The 16,416-nt window shown below is 41.4% G+C and overlaps 2 protein-coding genes across 2 annotated transcripts; one reads left to right on the top strand and one right to left on the bottom strand.

Annotated features, from left to right (window-relative positions):
* Positions 1 to 14: 14 nt before the first annotated feature.
* Positions 15 to 13,955, top strand: zbtb21 (zinc finger and BTB domain containing 21). The gene is made up of 2 exons (XM_034226788.1): positions 15 to 145; positions 8,242 to 13,955. The coding sequence occupies exon 2, from the start codon at positions 8,244 to 8,246 to the stop codon at positions 11,289 to 11,291; it is 3,048 nt and encodes a 1,015-aa protein (XP_034082679.1). The 5' UTR covers positions 15 to 145; positions 8,242 to 8,243; the 3' UTR covers positions 11,292 to 13,955.
* Positions 13,956 to 14,843: 888 nt separating this feature from the next.
* atg101 (autophagy related 101) lies at positions 14,844 to 16,252 on the bottom strand. The gene is made up of 2 exons (XM_034226791.1): positions 15,718 to 16,252; positions 14,844 to 15,625 (listed from the first exon to the last, which is right to left on the bottom strand). The coding sequence occupies exons 1-2, from the start codon at positions 15,967 to 15,969 to the stop codon at positions 15,221 to 15,223; spliced, it is 657 nt and encodes a 218-aa protein (XP_034082682.1). The 5' UTR covers positions 15,970 to 16,252; the 3' UTR covers positions 14,844 to 15,220.
* Positions 16,253 to 16,416: the final 164 nt, after the last annotated feature.

The raw sequence follows: 16,416 nt of genomic DNA on the forward strand, positions 1-16,416 counted from the left end.
GTTCATTGCGATGACCTCATCCCTGGTGTGGGATGACGTCAAATTCAAGATGGATGGAATCACGACCAGCGCGCAGAAATCTACACAACAACACTGAATAAAGTCCCGGCTGTGCGGAGGAAAGACCTAATTGACGACGGGCAGGGTAAGTGTAGATAGACTACATAACTTACCTTTAAACAGAATTAGTAGGCATGTTATAGCATAGTTGGTAGAGTGTTGTTAAGGAGAAGCATTTTCCTTTTCCTTTTCCTCCCTGACGTAACTCGAAAGGGGGCTTGTGCTGCTGTAAGACCTGAACACATATTCTGCAGCCAACAACTACGCCATGTCACGCAGGGTTGAAGCGTTAACAATAAAAAACACCACTTCCACCGGGGCTTGAATACACTCCCCCTAAACTCAACAGCTTTTCTGTCTGCACCGACTGTATTTTCATTGCGGGATTACCGCGGAGGAGTCCATTGAAACGTGTTCAACTCCCCCCCACCTGATGAGATAGAGTGGCGGCGGAACCGTTTTATGGTCATTCACCCACACACACAATGAGAAACTCGTGACTGTTTTCTGAACTGAAAGTGGGATTTCGGTTGAAGAAGTTATGTGTCATGAGAAATAGAGCCACGTCTCATGTATGATATAATTATGAAAGCCTCACTCCAAGACTTCCTCATAGAATACGGACAGAAGTTAAATTAGCTGTTCTTTTAACGTTTAAATTGTACCGAATAGACAGCCGAGTCTAGTTAGTTTTGATGAATGAATGAAGCTTCTGCCCACAGCCTATTTTTAGTAAGTGTCAAAATAAGTAGCGCGACTTCCGGTCAGCACTTTCAAAATAAACTTCTTAAGAAGTGTCGTATCTTTAGATAATTAGCACCATATGCTCCTGCTAGAGGCGTTGCACACAATGCCTTGAGGCAATTGCTGTCTTATTACTGGATAATAAAACACTTTAATTTGCCAGATTATAAGTGATGGGCACCTACCAATTTTTGTCCAACTATCTGTTATGATACGCACGAAATTCTTTATTATTCCGCCGGGTTATTTTGCACCTCTTCTTCTCCCACATTCCACATCGCAGAAACTCCGTTCAAACATCAAAACGTTCAGCTCGGTCGGGAATCGATGGCTATTACTTTTCTTATTCATAACTTTCATAATTCCAGAGATATATCCCATAATACATCACATTTTTAATATAGAAGTAAATGGAGAAACTCTCTAGACTTGAACAATCTTCATGCAACTTCAACTGCTAACTGTTCATTCATACTTTCATTCAGAAACCTCATACACAACTTTTAAATCTGATTCGTACTTTTACAGATATTAGACCTTGGTAAAGAGGCCTTCTTCAGATTTTAGAGTGCGTGATGTGTCACAGCTAGAGGGGAGGACAGATTTAATTTAGAAGAAAAAAACATGGAAACCTTTGATCTCTGGACACATCGTTAGCTAAAATATAAACACCTGTCATGGAACACGATGATGTCGTCACTCCAACTGACATGCTCAGAGCAGCAGACTTCAGATAAAGGCTAATGGTCCTGCCCTCAACAGCTCTACGTCAATTATGGGGTGTCATCATATGCCGTTTCCATGGAAACACATCCCTCGCCATAAAACACGATGTCGCTGTAACTCCAATGGACACGGTCCGATCGTCCCCCAAACTTCGCTTGTATATCACTGTTCCATGCCTCAACAGCTCTATGCCAAATCTGAAATCTCACCATAGGCTGTTGCCATGGAAACGCATCCCTCGCCATAAACCACGATGTCGCTATAACTCCTATGAAAATGTTCAAAAAGTGCTCAAACTTCACATGTGTGCTAACAGTCCAGCCGTGAAGACATCTACGGGACAGTTTTGAGATTTATTCAAATGCCGTTGCCATGGCAACACAATGCTCGCCATGAAACACGGTTTTCTCATAACTTCAGTGAAAATGCTCGAAATGGCCCAAAACTTCACAGGTTTGGTAACGATGCAGGCATCAACGCATTTAAGCGTATTATGGGGTGTCATCAAATGCCGTTGGCATGGCGACAGATAATTCGCCATCAAGTTAGTTCAAAAGTTTGCAGTTCAAATATTCTGCTGCTTTTCCAAGCCTTTTTACTTTATTTTCTTCTCTCATCACACATTCAAGCCCCCATTGTTCATGTATCATTTCAATCTAAATTATTCACATTACATTTCAGCATAGCAGTTTAGCGTCAGCTTTTCAGCATAAAGCATTCCCACTAGCAATTTCTTCAGGAATTGCATTCTCTAGTTCAAACTGCTCTCTAACAACAGCCCAGTGGGAAAGACATTTCTCCATGGTTTACTTGAGTGGAAGTACGAATACACAGTGGTTTAAAGTAACCAAGCACACTTACTCAACTACTGTACTTAACTACAATTTGTGAGGGACTTGTACTTTAATTGAGTATTTAATGTTTTGCTACTTTGTACTTAACTATCCCACTACAATTCAGAGGTAAATAGGGATGGGTATCGTTAAGATTTTAACGGTACTACTACTCTACTATACTGCTGATCGATCTGGTACAATAAAGGTATTTTTTAAGGGAAAAACTAAACAATTGGAAACACAATTAACATTTCTTTTTTTGATGTATAGTGTGAAATTCTAGAATGCTAGCACACATAACATACCTGCAGTGGTGGTATGTAACTACGTAGATTACTGTACTTAAGTAACATTTTGAGATACTTGTCCGTTCTCAATTTTTTAACAAATACATTAAGTATTTTAATTGTTTGCTACTTTGTACTTCTACTCCACTACAATTCAGAGGTAAATGGTGTCCTTTTACTCCACTACATGTATTTAATACCTTTAGTTACTTTACAGATCTGGATGAATGATGTGAAATATAATCAAGTCTTAAATCAGACTTTAGTTCCACCTGGAGTAAATTCGCAAGCTACCCTGCAGTATACAAAGCAGGGGTCAGTGTTTCGTGCTAAGGCACGTGGGCCCAGCATAATGTGAGCGTGGAGCGCGTGGAATCTTTTAGTGCGTGCGAAGTGCGCCCCGCCAATTTGTTTCTATGAGTCTGCCAGCACAAGAAAGGCTCTTGAGGCCTAGTACCAGGGCCGGTTCTAGACAATTTGCAGCCCTAGGCGAGATTTTATATATAAAGATTAAATGAAAAATCTCTACAAAAGACAAATACACTACAAAAACAGAAACGTATTGACATAGGTAATATACGTCAAAATGGCTTCAAATTTCTTCAGTATTGTATGAACATGTTTTAATTGGGGGGTGGACGTCACATCCTCTATGGGGGTCCCGGGGTATGCCCCCCCGGGAAGATTTTTTTTGAACATTTTAAAGTAAAATGCTTCAATCTGGTGCACTTTGAGCACACAATTACTAGAGACCTGATCTAGGGGGTACAACTCTAAACACTAGGGATGTAACGATACCAAAAACTCATGGTACGATAATATCGCGATTTTTTTTTTTCATTAAAACATTTTTTTACTCGGAAAATGTTTCTTTATTACATAATACATCTAATTTGTACAGCATTTTAGTAGGATAGCAGTATTTTAAAGTGTCAAAAAACAAAGTGACAGTAACAGACTGGAACAAGAAAACCAGTGTTTTTGTACCTAATAGTACTACCAAACAAAGTAGGCATTTTCTTTGTGCCACTGCATCTCACAAATAAACAAGGACATTTAATAATCAGACCCTGCAATAAAATAAATCAAGTTTCACTTTAGTTTTTCAAGTAACTCAACTCAAACTCACTAGTCACTCACTCAGCATCATCAGACAGGTTTTTAGGAATATGAGAATGTCCACATTTCCAGGTATTTATAAGCTGGGATGTTTGGGCATTTACAATATCCCCTGCCAGGCCTGGACTGGCCATCGGGAGGACCGGGAGGTTTCCCGATGGCCTGGCCTGTTAAGTGGCCTGCTGGCCTGAGGAATTTTTGTTTTTTATGTATGTATTGTGAACGCAACGCTGCGCAAATGTGGGTCTGACTCTGCCTCACAGAGGGTGACTGGCTGTCTACATAATGTGGCCTGCCGACATGGCCACTTTCATACAGATCATACTAATGCCCTCGATTGGTCTCTGTGTGTCATTCAAACTCGGGAGTGTGTGTATGTGTGGCGCGAGCGAGCGAGTGAGATAAAGCACGCGCACCGGTTACGTGTATTGTTGTTAGCATCTGGTGCTAGCTAGCTGCGCTAACGGATATCATGAGCTGTCAACAAGGTGGAGGAGAGTCCTCTGCTGTCAGACTGAGAGACTGATAACTACAGCTCAGGTGAGGTAAAGTGTTTAGATAGTTAACTTAGTCTAAGTTCTCTGTGGGTCTCAAACGGTTTGGTCACCATTTATGTAAACACATAGGCTATTTCCATTTGAGAGGTGATTAGTAAAATATGCATGAATAAATAAATAAAAAGTTAACTAGGTGAAAAAAGGTAAGATACACTTTTAAAACTTGTTGAGAGCTAAAACTAGTCTTTGCTGCTGCCTCAAAGAGGAGCAGGGGGGAGATGAGGGAGACAGGTCAGGCTGGTTCAGGAGCCCAGACACACTCACAACTATAAATGAACCAAAAACAAATAAATAAACAAGTTTCAATGTTTGTTCATATTGGATATGGTATGTTATTGGTTATGGCCATGTTCTTATGCTTTTATGATTATTTAAATGTATACAGTTCTGTTTCATATGGGTGTAGTCTCTTTATTTCCCCCTCAAAGTGCACCAGATTGATGCATTTAAGTCCAACATTTAAAAAAAAAAATCTTACCGGGGGAGCATGCCCCCGGACCCCCCTAGAGGATTTGAGGTCCACCTCCACTTAAAATATGTTCACATGGATAGGTTCCTAAATAGATTTGCAATTTTAAAAAAAAAATAGTAACCCATGTCCATATGTTTATTCTGGGGTAGTAGATTTAAAGTTTAGGGCTATCACTATGGGCAGCAATGCTGTAAATATTGACAAATAAATCCAGGAAAATTACACAAAAGAAAACTGGTAGTGGCCTGGCTGGGTGTATAATTCCCGGCCTGATTTATTGTCCCAGTCCGGCCCTGTCCCCTGCTCTGGAAAAAACTCTCTCGCTTGGTACTGATGTTGCTGGGACAGCAGTGGTCGCGTTAACCGAATATTTTATTTATCAATGACGGAAAAATCTGAAAGCAGTCTGTCATTTTGACAGATTAGAACAAACTAGCGCCAACGTTTCTCCGCAGCGAGGCTCTGGTGTTATGCCGTGTTATGCATGCCCTCCAAAAGGAAATGATATAGTTTCCAAACCGTACTTTGCCGTACTTTTCCTACAGATCAACACATGTCTGGGAGGTTTTGCTTTACGCTGTGTGCGCTCCCGCGAGGTGCATGCACACACGGCATAACACCGCCCCCCCCCGTTGACAGTTCACGAGCGTGCTCTCTTGTGAACTGTTCAGACCCGACGGGTAATAAGGGATTATGACGGACATTTTACGATCCTGTCTGTCAAAATGACGGACAGCGAAAAAGTCTAACGCCACCTCAGTGGGACGGAGAGATATGCTTTGGCCATGGGTGACAGCAGTGGGTCAAACTGTGCATTGTCTCTCCACCACTTCAAAAACAATACTGTTTTTGCCAAGAAGGTGAGGCTTATTGACAGGGCGAGATATAAATATACTGTTGGTACTTGTCAATGTCTCTAGGTGTGTAAATGTAGCCCTGTAAATACGATGTCCTTTTGTGTTCTGTTGTTTTATGTTCATGTTGTAACCTACTTGCTGGACAGGTCTCTCTTGAAAAAGAGATCGATGATCTCAATGGGACCACCTGGTTAAATAAAGGTTTAAAACAAAAAAAAGTGTTAAAAAAAATAATTAATTAATAAATTAAAAAAATCGCGGTAGATTTTGTCAGTCTCACGAAGGTATTGGGACGTTTATTTACCGCGATATTCGGTATATCGTTACATCCCTACTAAACACCCATATGAAAAAGATCGGTTTACATTTTAATAATCAAATAAGTATGTGAACATAACCAATAACCTACCATAGCCAATAACAAATAAATGTAACTTATTTTATTTATGTTGTTCATTTATATCTTATTTTACCTTAACATTTATTTATTCATGCATATTTTTGTATCTCTCCAACTTTAAACGATATTTTTGGTTTACTGTCCTATAGTATACATTGGAATGATTTCAAACCTGTTTTCATTTTTACCTAATAATTATAAAGGAGTGCCTTGGAAATATGTGTTTATATAATTTGTAAACACATATTTGTTTGAGACCCACTGAGATAACTTAGACTAAAATTAACTATCTAACACTCAGAGTCCTTAACCTCACTTGAGCTGTAGTTATCTCTCTCAGTCTGACAGCAGAGGACTCTCGCTCCACCTTGTTGTTGAACAGCTCCTTATGTCTTTTAGAGCAGCTAGCTAACCAGATGCACTACAAAGATACAAGTAACCGGTTCTCTCTCTCTCTCTCTCTCTCTCTCTCTCTCTCTCTCTCTCTCTCTCTCTCTCCTCTCTATCTCTCTCTATCTCTCTCTCTCTATCTCTCTCTATCTCTCTACATACACACACCCTCCCGAGCTTGAATGACCCACATTGACCAATCGAGGGCTTTGATTTATGAACCTTTTTGAACATACAGTAACACAAATACTACAAATCCACATAACAAACAATCAAAAAGGGTCGGCACTTATTATTATTTATAATTCTTATTATTATTTATTTTTTTGGTACCTGGCTGGCGCCCCCTAGCAGCGGCGCGCATATTTCAGCAGCGGCGCCGCCGCTATTTGTATATAGGGGAAACACTGGGGGTAGAAGCAGGGGTAAAAGTGGTAAAAGTACCACTGGGAAAAGTACTCCGGTGTGAAAGCCACATTTTCAATATCACTGGCCCAACCATTGTAACCATTGGCCCAGGAGCATTCGTCAAAATAAATCGACTCTAATAATGAAGAACATTTACACATTTGTTGCAATAGTAATTTATTCACAAACTACATTACTACTCGTCACATTACTCCCTGTCACTCTCCTTTAACTCCTCCGGTGACTTTCTTCTATTTGAAGATATATTTCTTCCCCGGCATTTGGCCTGTTACCTGTGGTTTTAGGCAAGGCAAGTTTATTTATATAGCACCTTTCAACACAAGGTAATTCAAAGTGCTTTACAAAAATGAAAGACATTAAGAAAATGGCATTTAAAATCAGTCATTCAAAAGCAAAGACAATCAAATAAAATGAAACATAAAAGTTACATTGCAATTTAAGATATGAACAGTTCAATTAAAAGCAGCGGCAAAAAGAAAAGTCTTGAGCCTGGATTTAAATGTAGTAAGAGTTGCAGCGGACCTGCAACATTTTAGAAACATTTGGGCGAATGGTTAGGTCCCGCGAAAAGTCAGCAGCAAACAGCTCTCTGCCTTTCATCCAATTACGACATCCGCCTCACCAATCGCTATGTTGTAGCTCTAATTAAAGAAAACAAAACTGCTTGTCAAAATACCAATACCACAGGACAATGTGAATTTTTGTCTTACTGTTTTGTTTTCTACCATTATTGCAATATTTTTAGTGGCCCGAGCGGGCAAGTGGTCAGCCGGCCCGAAGTGTTTCATTTAATTTAACATTTATAATGTTGAGCCCTACAAAGTCATTCAAACTAGCTGCACCTTTACCAGCTTTGATAACACTTTAATGATCAATCATTATAAAACATATCATATATATTATTCTGAAATGGACCAATCTGCAGAGTGAGTACTTTTAGTATATTGTGATGCTAATACTTTTGAACGCATTACTTACTTTTACACTCTGTAACTTTTCTTGTTACAGAGTGTTCCTAGACTTCCTACAGTACTTCTACTTTTACTTGAGTACAAGATCTGAGTACTTCTCCCACCTCTGCAACTACATGGATGTCAATATTCTCGAATTAGTATAGTATTATCAGAAACATGTAATGTAACAATGTCTAATTTCTCAGCCGATGCAGATGTTTAGAGTAACAATTTTGTGACGATGCTGATGTTTTATGAACAGTTTTTTAGCCCTTTAAAACACTTTCTTTGAATGTGCACACAATCCTAAAAATAGATCATGTGCATGCATGTGCCTGTCTCATGCTAAATGATGCCATTTTGTGTGGACATTCCTGTGTTTAAAGCTAATCCTCTTGTCTTGTCTTTCAGCCATGGAGAGCCTCGTGCATTACAGCAATCCCTCCCATGCCCTCTCAGTGTTAGGGGTCCTGAATGAGCAGCGTCTGCGGGGACAGATGTGTGACGTAGTCCTGGTTGTGGCAGACCAGAAGTACCAGGCCCATAAGAGTGTTCTGGCTGCCACCAGTGAGTATTTCCAGTCCCTGTTCACACGGATGGACGCAGTGTCGCTGAAAGTTGTAAACCTGGACTTCTGTGAGCCTGACGCCTTCGAGATAGTTTTGAATTACATTTACTCCTCCTCACTTTTTGTGGACAAAGGCAGCTTGGCAGCCATTCAAGAGCTAGGCTACAGTCTTGGAATCCCTTTCCTCACCAACATTGTGTCAACAAGGCCACATGCATCCTACTGTGTGTCAAGAAAAAGGCTTTCCTTCACAGAAGGGGATGAGAATGATATCCAGACAAGGAGTGTCATTGTGCGTCGGGTCCGGAATGACACCATCAATCCCTCTCGCTCAAATAATGAGAGATCATCTTCTGCAAATTCTACTCCAGAGTCAGCCCATCCTCCATCAGTACACAACCTGTATGAATCAGTCAGAACATCTGAATCCATCAGCGGGAAATCATGTGAACAGAGTGAAGCTGCTGAAAGGAAGTCAACATACCCATACACCTCCATTTTAAAAGGGAATCCATCACACGTCACATCTGTTCGTCCCCAGCTGACATCATCAGTGTCCTTCAGTGATGCTGAGCACATCAGGCTGCAGTCGGTCACTGACCCGGACACTAAAGAGGAGAATGAGGAGCTGGAGCCCCACTATCACACCAAAGTGCCCTTTCAGGGTCAGGCTTCTGAGCCAAGCCAGACCATAGACAGGAGTGGGCCGCTGATAAAAAGCCTACTCCGTAGATCATTATCCATGGACAGCCCTGTTCCAGTCTTCTCACCAACACTGGAGCTCAAGGAGCTGCAGAATCGTGAACAATCAGTTGTTAAAATGGCGTCAAAACCATCTGGGCTAGAGACATCTGCTTACAATGGCAATTCAAAACGAACATCTCCCCTGGTTCTCAGGTCAAAGTTCCCCAGCAGGTATGAAGAAAAATCTCAGGTAGAACGAGAGGTCAGTGTGAAAGCTGAGCCCAGCAGCCCCCTCCCTGACCTCATGGACATTGTCCAAATCACAGTTGGAGATGCTTTGCAAGGTAATCTCAAAGACTTGCAGACAAATTACGATCAAGGCTCCCGGCCAGACTTCAATCCTTTTGGGAAAAGAAAGGACAGGCCAGATAACAGAAGGTACCCATTTAAGAAGGGCAAAATATTTAAAGAACATACCCTTTCACTGGATGAGAACATGTCAGAAATAGTACCTCAGAGTGCCAGCGGTGACTCTAATGAAAACCTTGGAGAGCCGCCTGAGAACAAGATTTTTAAATGCTGGAATTGTTTAAAGGTTTTCAGGTCGAGTGCTGGACTACATCGTCATGTTAATATGTATCACAACCCCGAAAAGCCGTATGCTTGCGAAATCTGCCACAAACGCTTCCATACAAACTTCAAAGTGTGGACTCACTGCCAAACTCAGCATGGCATAGTTCAAAACCCGGCCTCGTCCTCCAGCTCCTCTGTGCTAGATGAGAAATTTCAAAAGAAGTTAATAGATATTGTGCGAGAAAGGGAAATAAAGAAAGCCTTGCTTTGGAAATTAAAGAGGAATAAGCAGGGTTTGCAATCTTCTGCACTCACCAAAAAGAGATCAAGACCCAACTTCATATGTCCTTACTGCGGGAAAGTATTCATGTTCCAGTCTCAGTACAGACAGCATTTAAGGACACATCCTGCTGAAAAAGCTGACCAGGAAACAGCAAACGAGAGCCTCCTCTACCAGGAACAGGAGGAGAACATCGAGCAGCAGGACACAGATGCTGGTGGTTACTCCTGTAGACTCTGTAATGTGAAGCTGTCTTCTCTCTTTGAGCAGGGCGACCATGAGAGGGGCTGCCGACATGCGACTGTATGCCCCTACTGCGGCCTCCGATTCTCAAGTCCAACGGTCAAGAAGGACCACGAGGCACATTGTAAGTACAAGAAACTGACGTGCCTGGAATGCATGCGGACTTTCAAGTCCTCCTTCAGCATATGGCGCCACCAGGTGGAGGTTCACAACCACAACATGATGACAGTCCAAGAGCAGCTTCAGCTGAAGCAGCAAGGGAACAATGAAGGGGCGTCTGAAATGCTCAGAGAGGAGCACTACAGTGACGAGCCTCTAGCACCCGGGAGCTCCAGAGAGATCATCACGTACAGCGACTCCTCAGGTCCACCCATGTACGATTCAGATTCCTCCTCCTATGTGCCTGAGGACCTGAGCATGGGCCATCATGGCAAGCTGGTGGTGAAAGAAGAGCCCTTAGAGGAGGCTGTGAGTGAGATGGAAAACTCAGAATCTGCTAAAGGTGGGCTGGAGGAACCCGGTGTGTGGCCATGCGAGAAATGCGGAAGTCTGTTTAGCTCTCGCAAAGACCTGGAACGCCACCAGGAGTTGCTATGCCACATCAAACCGTTCATCTGTCACATCTGCAACAAAGCCTTCAGGACCAACTTCCGCCTTTGGAGCCACTTCCAGTCCCACATGTCGACTTCTAACGAACCAGAGGCCAAAGAGATGGACAGAGACCCCTCACCTCTGTCTCCATCACCTCCCACCACCCCTCAGAACTCTGACCACCCCTCCCCACAGGCCTCCGTGCTCACATCCAGCCAGACGGCGCCAGTGGCTGCAGTAATGGCCGAGGAGTCCAACAGCCCGGAGCCCTGTAGCTCGTCAGTAAACAAGACGAAGAGGCCTGAACTCGAGCGGCAAGCCAGCAGCCACAGCCCCGCTCTGTCCAGGTCCAACAGCATGGAGAATCCCAGTGGCCCTCAGGAATCAGACACACTCTTTTACCATGCTCCATCCCTCTCCGCCCTGACGTTTAAAAGGCAGTACATGTGTAAACTCTGTCACAGGACCTTCAAGACAGCCTTCAGTCTCTGGAGCCACGAGCAGAGTCATAGCCACGTGTAAGCCTCACACTGGTTACAGTAGTGCATTTCTCTAGAGACACAATACTTGGAATATTAACACACCTCAGCCTACAAAAGGAAGACTTCGAATGTATAGCGTATTTGCTTGCCTCCTATATCATATATATAACAGTGGCCATGTTCATTAGAGGTGTAAACGTGAATGTGCAATCAAGTGCTAGATTCTTCTCGGAGATGAGATTATTAACTTGTTTATTTTCCTTTTCAAAATAAGCATTTATCTATTTCAAACCTGTTTTAGTTGTCTATTTGTATTTATCTATCTAGGTGTTTTGAGAAAACAAGGTACAGCGTTGCACCCCCACAATCCTTGTACCACTTTTGACTCAAAGGTACAGTGACAACGAAATACATTGTTTTCTCAGAGTGTGGAAAAAGTGCTTTAAAGTTTTGGAGGCTGCAGTGATTTAAATAGTAATGCTTATTGCTTTGTATCAGATATATCTCTTGGTGTGAGTGATACCCCTTAAGATAATATTGGTGGCCTAAATAATGTTTTTAATATGCACTTTGTCAAACAGTTCTGTAAAAGGGGGATGTAGTCCAAAATGTTTGCTTGGGTCGTTTCACTGACAGAGGTTCAAGGTTACAAACGTATCAGTGATTCCCACAGCATGTTAATACTTTGGGGGGCCCCCAAAGTATAATGGCTCCCCCCAAAGTATAATTTGTGTGTTTTTTGTTTTTTTTTACTCAGGGAGCACTCATTTGCATTTGCATTGGTGGCAATGAGTGATCAGTGAGTAAAAAAAAACTTAAAAAACCATAAATTATACTTTGGGGGGAGCCACCCATAAATTATACTTTGGGGGGAGCCATTATACTGGTAAACAGCCTCTATGGGCGCGAGTCCAGACCCACTTTTGGAATCAAATGATGACGTCAGTGGGATTATCTCCTTTATCAACTCCTAAGCATCCCCGGGACAACATCACTAGCCCCGCCCCTAAAAAGGTGTGAACTTGAGCCAATCAAGGACTACTACTACTAGGTCGTCCTTAGACGAGTTTGCCAACGGGTTCGCCAATCCTCACGGTCCTCCATACACCCGGCCAGCTCTGTGGAGCTTTCTACCCCCACATCCTTCCTCAGCACCTCCACGTATGTTGGCGTGGGGCGCCCTCTTGGTCGGTGCCCGTGTGTTGGCTCCCACTTGGTAAGATGTGTGTGTGAAAGAAGACCACAAAAAACAGCAGTGACTGCTCTCAGCTGTTTAACACTTAAAGACCTAGACACCATCACCAGTTGTAGGTTGTCTGAAGTGCAGTGTTAATATGAAAATTCACTAGAATGCAGGAATTGAGAAAAAAAATCTCAACATTTTTCACGGGGAGGGGGTGGGGTGCGTGCCCCCCCCAGCGCCCCGAGTCGTTCCCCCAAAGTATATTTCATTTCTGCGGGAATCACTGCGTATACATGATAAATAGGCCCACTAACTCTCTTTTGTTTTGTTTTAATACTTAGCATTCCTTTGCATTAGTTCTCTCATATTTCAGTTTCACAATGCCTTAGCGTCATGTTGTGTTATAGGCAGATTGAATAGGAACTTTGGTATAACAAAAAGTTCTATTACAAACTATATATCAAACACATGCACCTCTGATAGCTGCTGACAGTACGCAGATACAGTTTCATGCAGTACTCATTTATCTTCCTAGCCTGATGAATTATATTTGTGTATACAAATAAATGAGAGAGTGCAATCATCCGCCACAAAGATTTTAGAAAGTGTTTTTTAGGTAAATGACTGTAAAGCACTTTAAATGTGTCTGATAAACCTTAAAAACTAGAACTCAATCTGAAATATTTATAGCAGGCACACTTTTCAAATAACGGCACACTGCACTATAGTAATGCAAATAATGTTGAACTCAAATAATTAGGTAAACTATTTCAATGTGTTATTTATTAGACATTGTCACAATTAGTGAATCAAGAAGTTCACCACCACCCTGCACCAACAGGGTGATCATTAAGAAGCTTTACAATGCTTTGATGGCCTTATGCAACTTGAACAATACGTGTTCCATATTATTTGATATGAAAGCACAATAGTTTCAAATGATGACTTTTCAAAATGAGGGAAGCATGAGAAAGCAAATGTTTTATTCTATGAATGGTAAAAAAGTGTTCCTGCTTCATATAGATTATTATTAAAGGTAGTGTTAATTGTATTCTTGTACAAGTATATAGTTCTGCTTTGGCTTGATGGATTAGACCTTTGTCATCAATTATTCTGATTGCTACATTTTGGGAGATGTGGCATTCAAAGAGTGCTCGACACACTGGGAATGAGTTTCCCTCTGAATGAGCAACACCAGCTGCATTGTGATGTTACGTTCTTTTGAAGAAGTTCTGTATTGATAATAGTGCTCTTGTTTTCTTGTGATTAAACTTTCTGAAAGTGTCACAGAAATGATTAGAATTGTGTACATGGAAGTGTTTATATTCTCGATTTTGTACCAATTTTGTTAGTAAACAAAAGTGTAATCTTTTTAGTATTCCTGTGCTCACTGCAATAATGAATATTTGTATCAGCATTATTGTTGCTTTTGAAAACTTGCAGCTGTTTTGTGTTTAGGTTTTTCTACAGTTTATGTGCTTTAAATCTGTAATAAAGAGTAACAATGGAGTATATATACAACCATTTGTGGTATTTAAATAATTCAGTCAACTACACTGCGACTCACTCACAACTTATTTAAAGCCCTATCACACATTCACAGGGCTTTTTCTATCCATCAATGAGCTTCTTTAATGCCACTTAACTTTGTCCTATTTGAAATGGACACATTGGAGCTTGATGTACCTTTTACCCCGACACACCATTCACTTTCTGGATTGACTGCATCGTCGTAGTACTTCAAAGCAGATACAGGCCCCATGTGCAGTGTTCATATGATCATAAATGTAAAGGGCCTTGGATATAGTGATACACAAAATACATTATTTGTAATATATTCCTACATTTATACAAAAAATACCTTCTATAATTAGGCGATTCGTTTTTCTTTTATTAAATATATGTATGATTGATTATTGCATCATTTTATATATTTAACATATATTCATATTGAAGTCGGTTCTCAGTTTCTTCAATGTGACTTTGAAGGGAAAAGCCCTTGCTGTATCCATTTGTGTCATTTTAAAAGCGGACACACACGGTATCCTGTTGGCAGGAGAGCCTGAGCTCTGGGATGTTTTTAAAGCTCAGGGCCACAGTGACCATTTGTGGGAGTGAACCTAGAAGGTGATTGCTTTTATTTGGAAAAATTGCAAACTGGAAATCCTGTCCTATCCATGTGTCAGGTCACACTCAATGAAACTGTGCAAACAGGAAGTTTTCACATGGATGAGGAAATCTGCTCAAAAAGTCTGCCATACATTCTGCAGAAAGCAAAAAGTTAGATTTGATTTTATAATCTAATTTTGTGACTTTCTATTTGCCAGCAGTTGTTTTCATCTCACAGGTTGGGATAGGGTTACATCCTTATTTAGTTTGTTATGATTGTTGACCATAATAACCATCAGCTACAATGAACAACATTTATTTTGAAAGATTAACAATAATTTACAGATTGGCATCAACAACACAACTCGAAGAAAATAAGAATTCAATTGATAGTTAGACTCATTTGCTACTGTGTTAAAGTTGCTTTTATAGATGTTGTCAGGTACTTTGGAAAGCTTGCAAAAATCCAAATCGACAATACATAATCAAAATGCCTAAAAGGTATAAGCTATACTGAAACCACAGCAGAGCCATCAGAAGGTATAAGATTAGCAGGTTACACTGACACTACTTTATTGTAGCAGCAGTAGAGCTTTTAAATCGTGTTTTTGGTCATAAAAAGAGTTGCAGGCATAACTGTATATACAGATGTTTCTTCTCTGTGTCTTGGAGCCTCCTCACAGTGACAGGGTGTCTTTGAGAAGCCTTCTCACTGTAGTGCTGACAGAGGTGCCCAGACAGTCTGTGATCTGGTAGGTGATTTTATAAAGATACGGCTGGACATCTTTGAGACTGGTGTCGAAAACATTGTCCACTTCAGACTGGGTGGGCATCTTTGGCAGGTATTCATGTCGGTTTATGACCTCGACAACATTGATCACCTTCTCGCCAAGCTTCTCTCCCACTTTCTCCCTGCAGATCTGCCTCTCCTGCTCATTGGCCAGGTTGACAACGTTGACCTTGATGCTCCACACTTCCCAGGGAATACATTCGTCAGAAAAAGGCCAGCGAGACTTCTTCTTCTGGTAAAACTCCAGGGAGATTTGCCCCATGCCATCGCTGCCAGTGTTGCTCAAAGCGTCCTGTAACAAAAGCATGTGATACAATCGTCAAACATGTAACAGGCCTGCCCAAGCATTACAGTCAACAATCAGACATTTTAACCACCAATTACCTTAAACTCAGACACAGCTTTACTGATCACTCTGTCCAGCTCTTCGGAGGACACTCGGACGAAGGTGAAGTCGATGAAGTCGCAGTCGATGTCAAGTGTGCCCACGGTACCTATGGAGTAGGTGCCCTCCTTTTTGTAGTGAAACTTCCCGGAGCTGCGATGCAGTAAAATGGTGTGCAACAAAGCCAGCATAGCTTCTTCCACCTGCCTCGCCTCCACTGTTACTTCAAGAACCTCTGAGCGGCAATTCATAGCTAATTAATAAGTATTTCCATTTACTGACGACGACAAAATGATGGCTCCTGTGTCCGAGCTTGATTATGCTCGGTGAATGACGAAGATACACTTTGTTTACCTCTACAGATGGGCGGCGCCTATCCCTCACGCTGAATTACACTGCATTAAAACACAAAATATTAGTTTTCATAACGGCTAAGCTAACTATAAATACCACGTGTACGAACGGACGACTGGGACATTGTAATAAAAGCTAGCTAGTTGTTTGCTAACAAATGGGGCAGCAAGATGTGGTAATGATGACAGTAGGACAATCTACGGCAAGTCACGAGGTTCAGAATACTGAAGTAGTAACTGAATAGTTTTTTTCTTTCTTAACGGCTTCTTTTAAGTGAGATTTAGTTTTGGGTTATACAGCTCAAATAGGCGTTTCTAGTTGGAATAAACGTTACCATGAGGTGT

The sequence above is a fragment of the Gymnodraco acuticeps genome, unplaced genomic scaffold (genome assembly GCF_902827175.1).
Source record: "Gymnodraco acuticeps unplaced genomic scaffold, fGymAcu1.1, whole genome shotgun sequence".
NCBI classification, from domain to species: Eukaryota; Metazoa; Chordata; class Actinopteri; order Perciformes; family Bathydraconidae; genus Gymnodraco; species Gymnodraco acuticeps.

Excerpts from the sequence above, each read along its gene's own strand:
- zbtb21 (XM_034226788.1), top strand. The coding sequence starts at position 8,244 with ATGGAGAGCCTCGTGCATTACAGCAATCCCTCCCATGCCCTCTCAGTG.
- atg101 (XM_034226791.1), bottom strand. The coding sequence starts at position 15,969 with ATGAATTGCCGCTCAGAGGTTCTTGAAGTAACAGTGGAGGCGAGGCAG. Across the intron at positions 15,626-15,717 it reads AAGCTGTGTCTGAGTTTAAG|GACGCTTTGAGCAACACTGG; the intron begins GTAATTGGTGGT and ends CTTTTGTTACAG.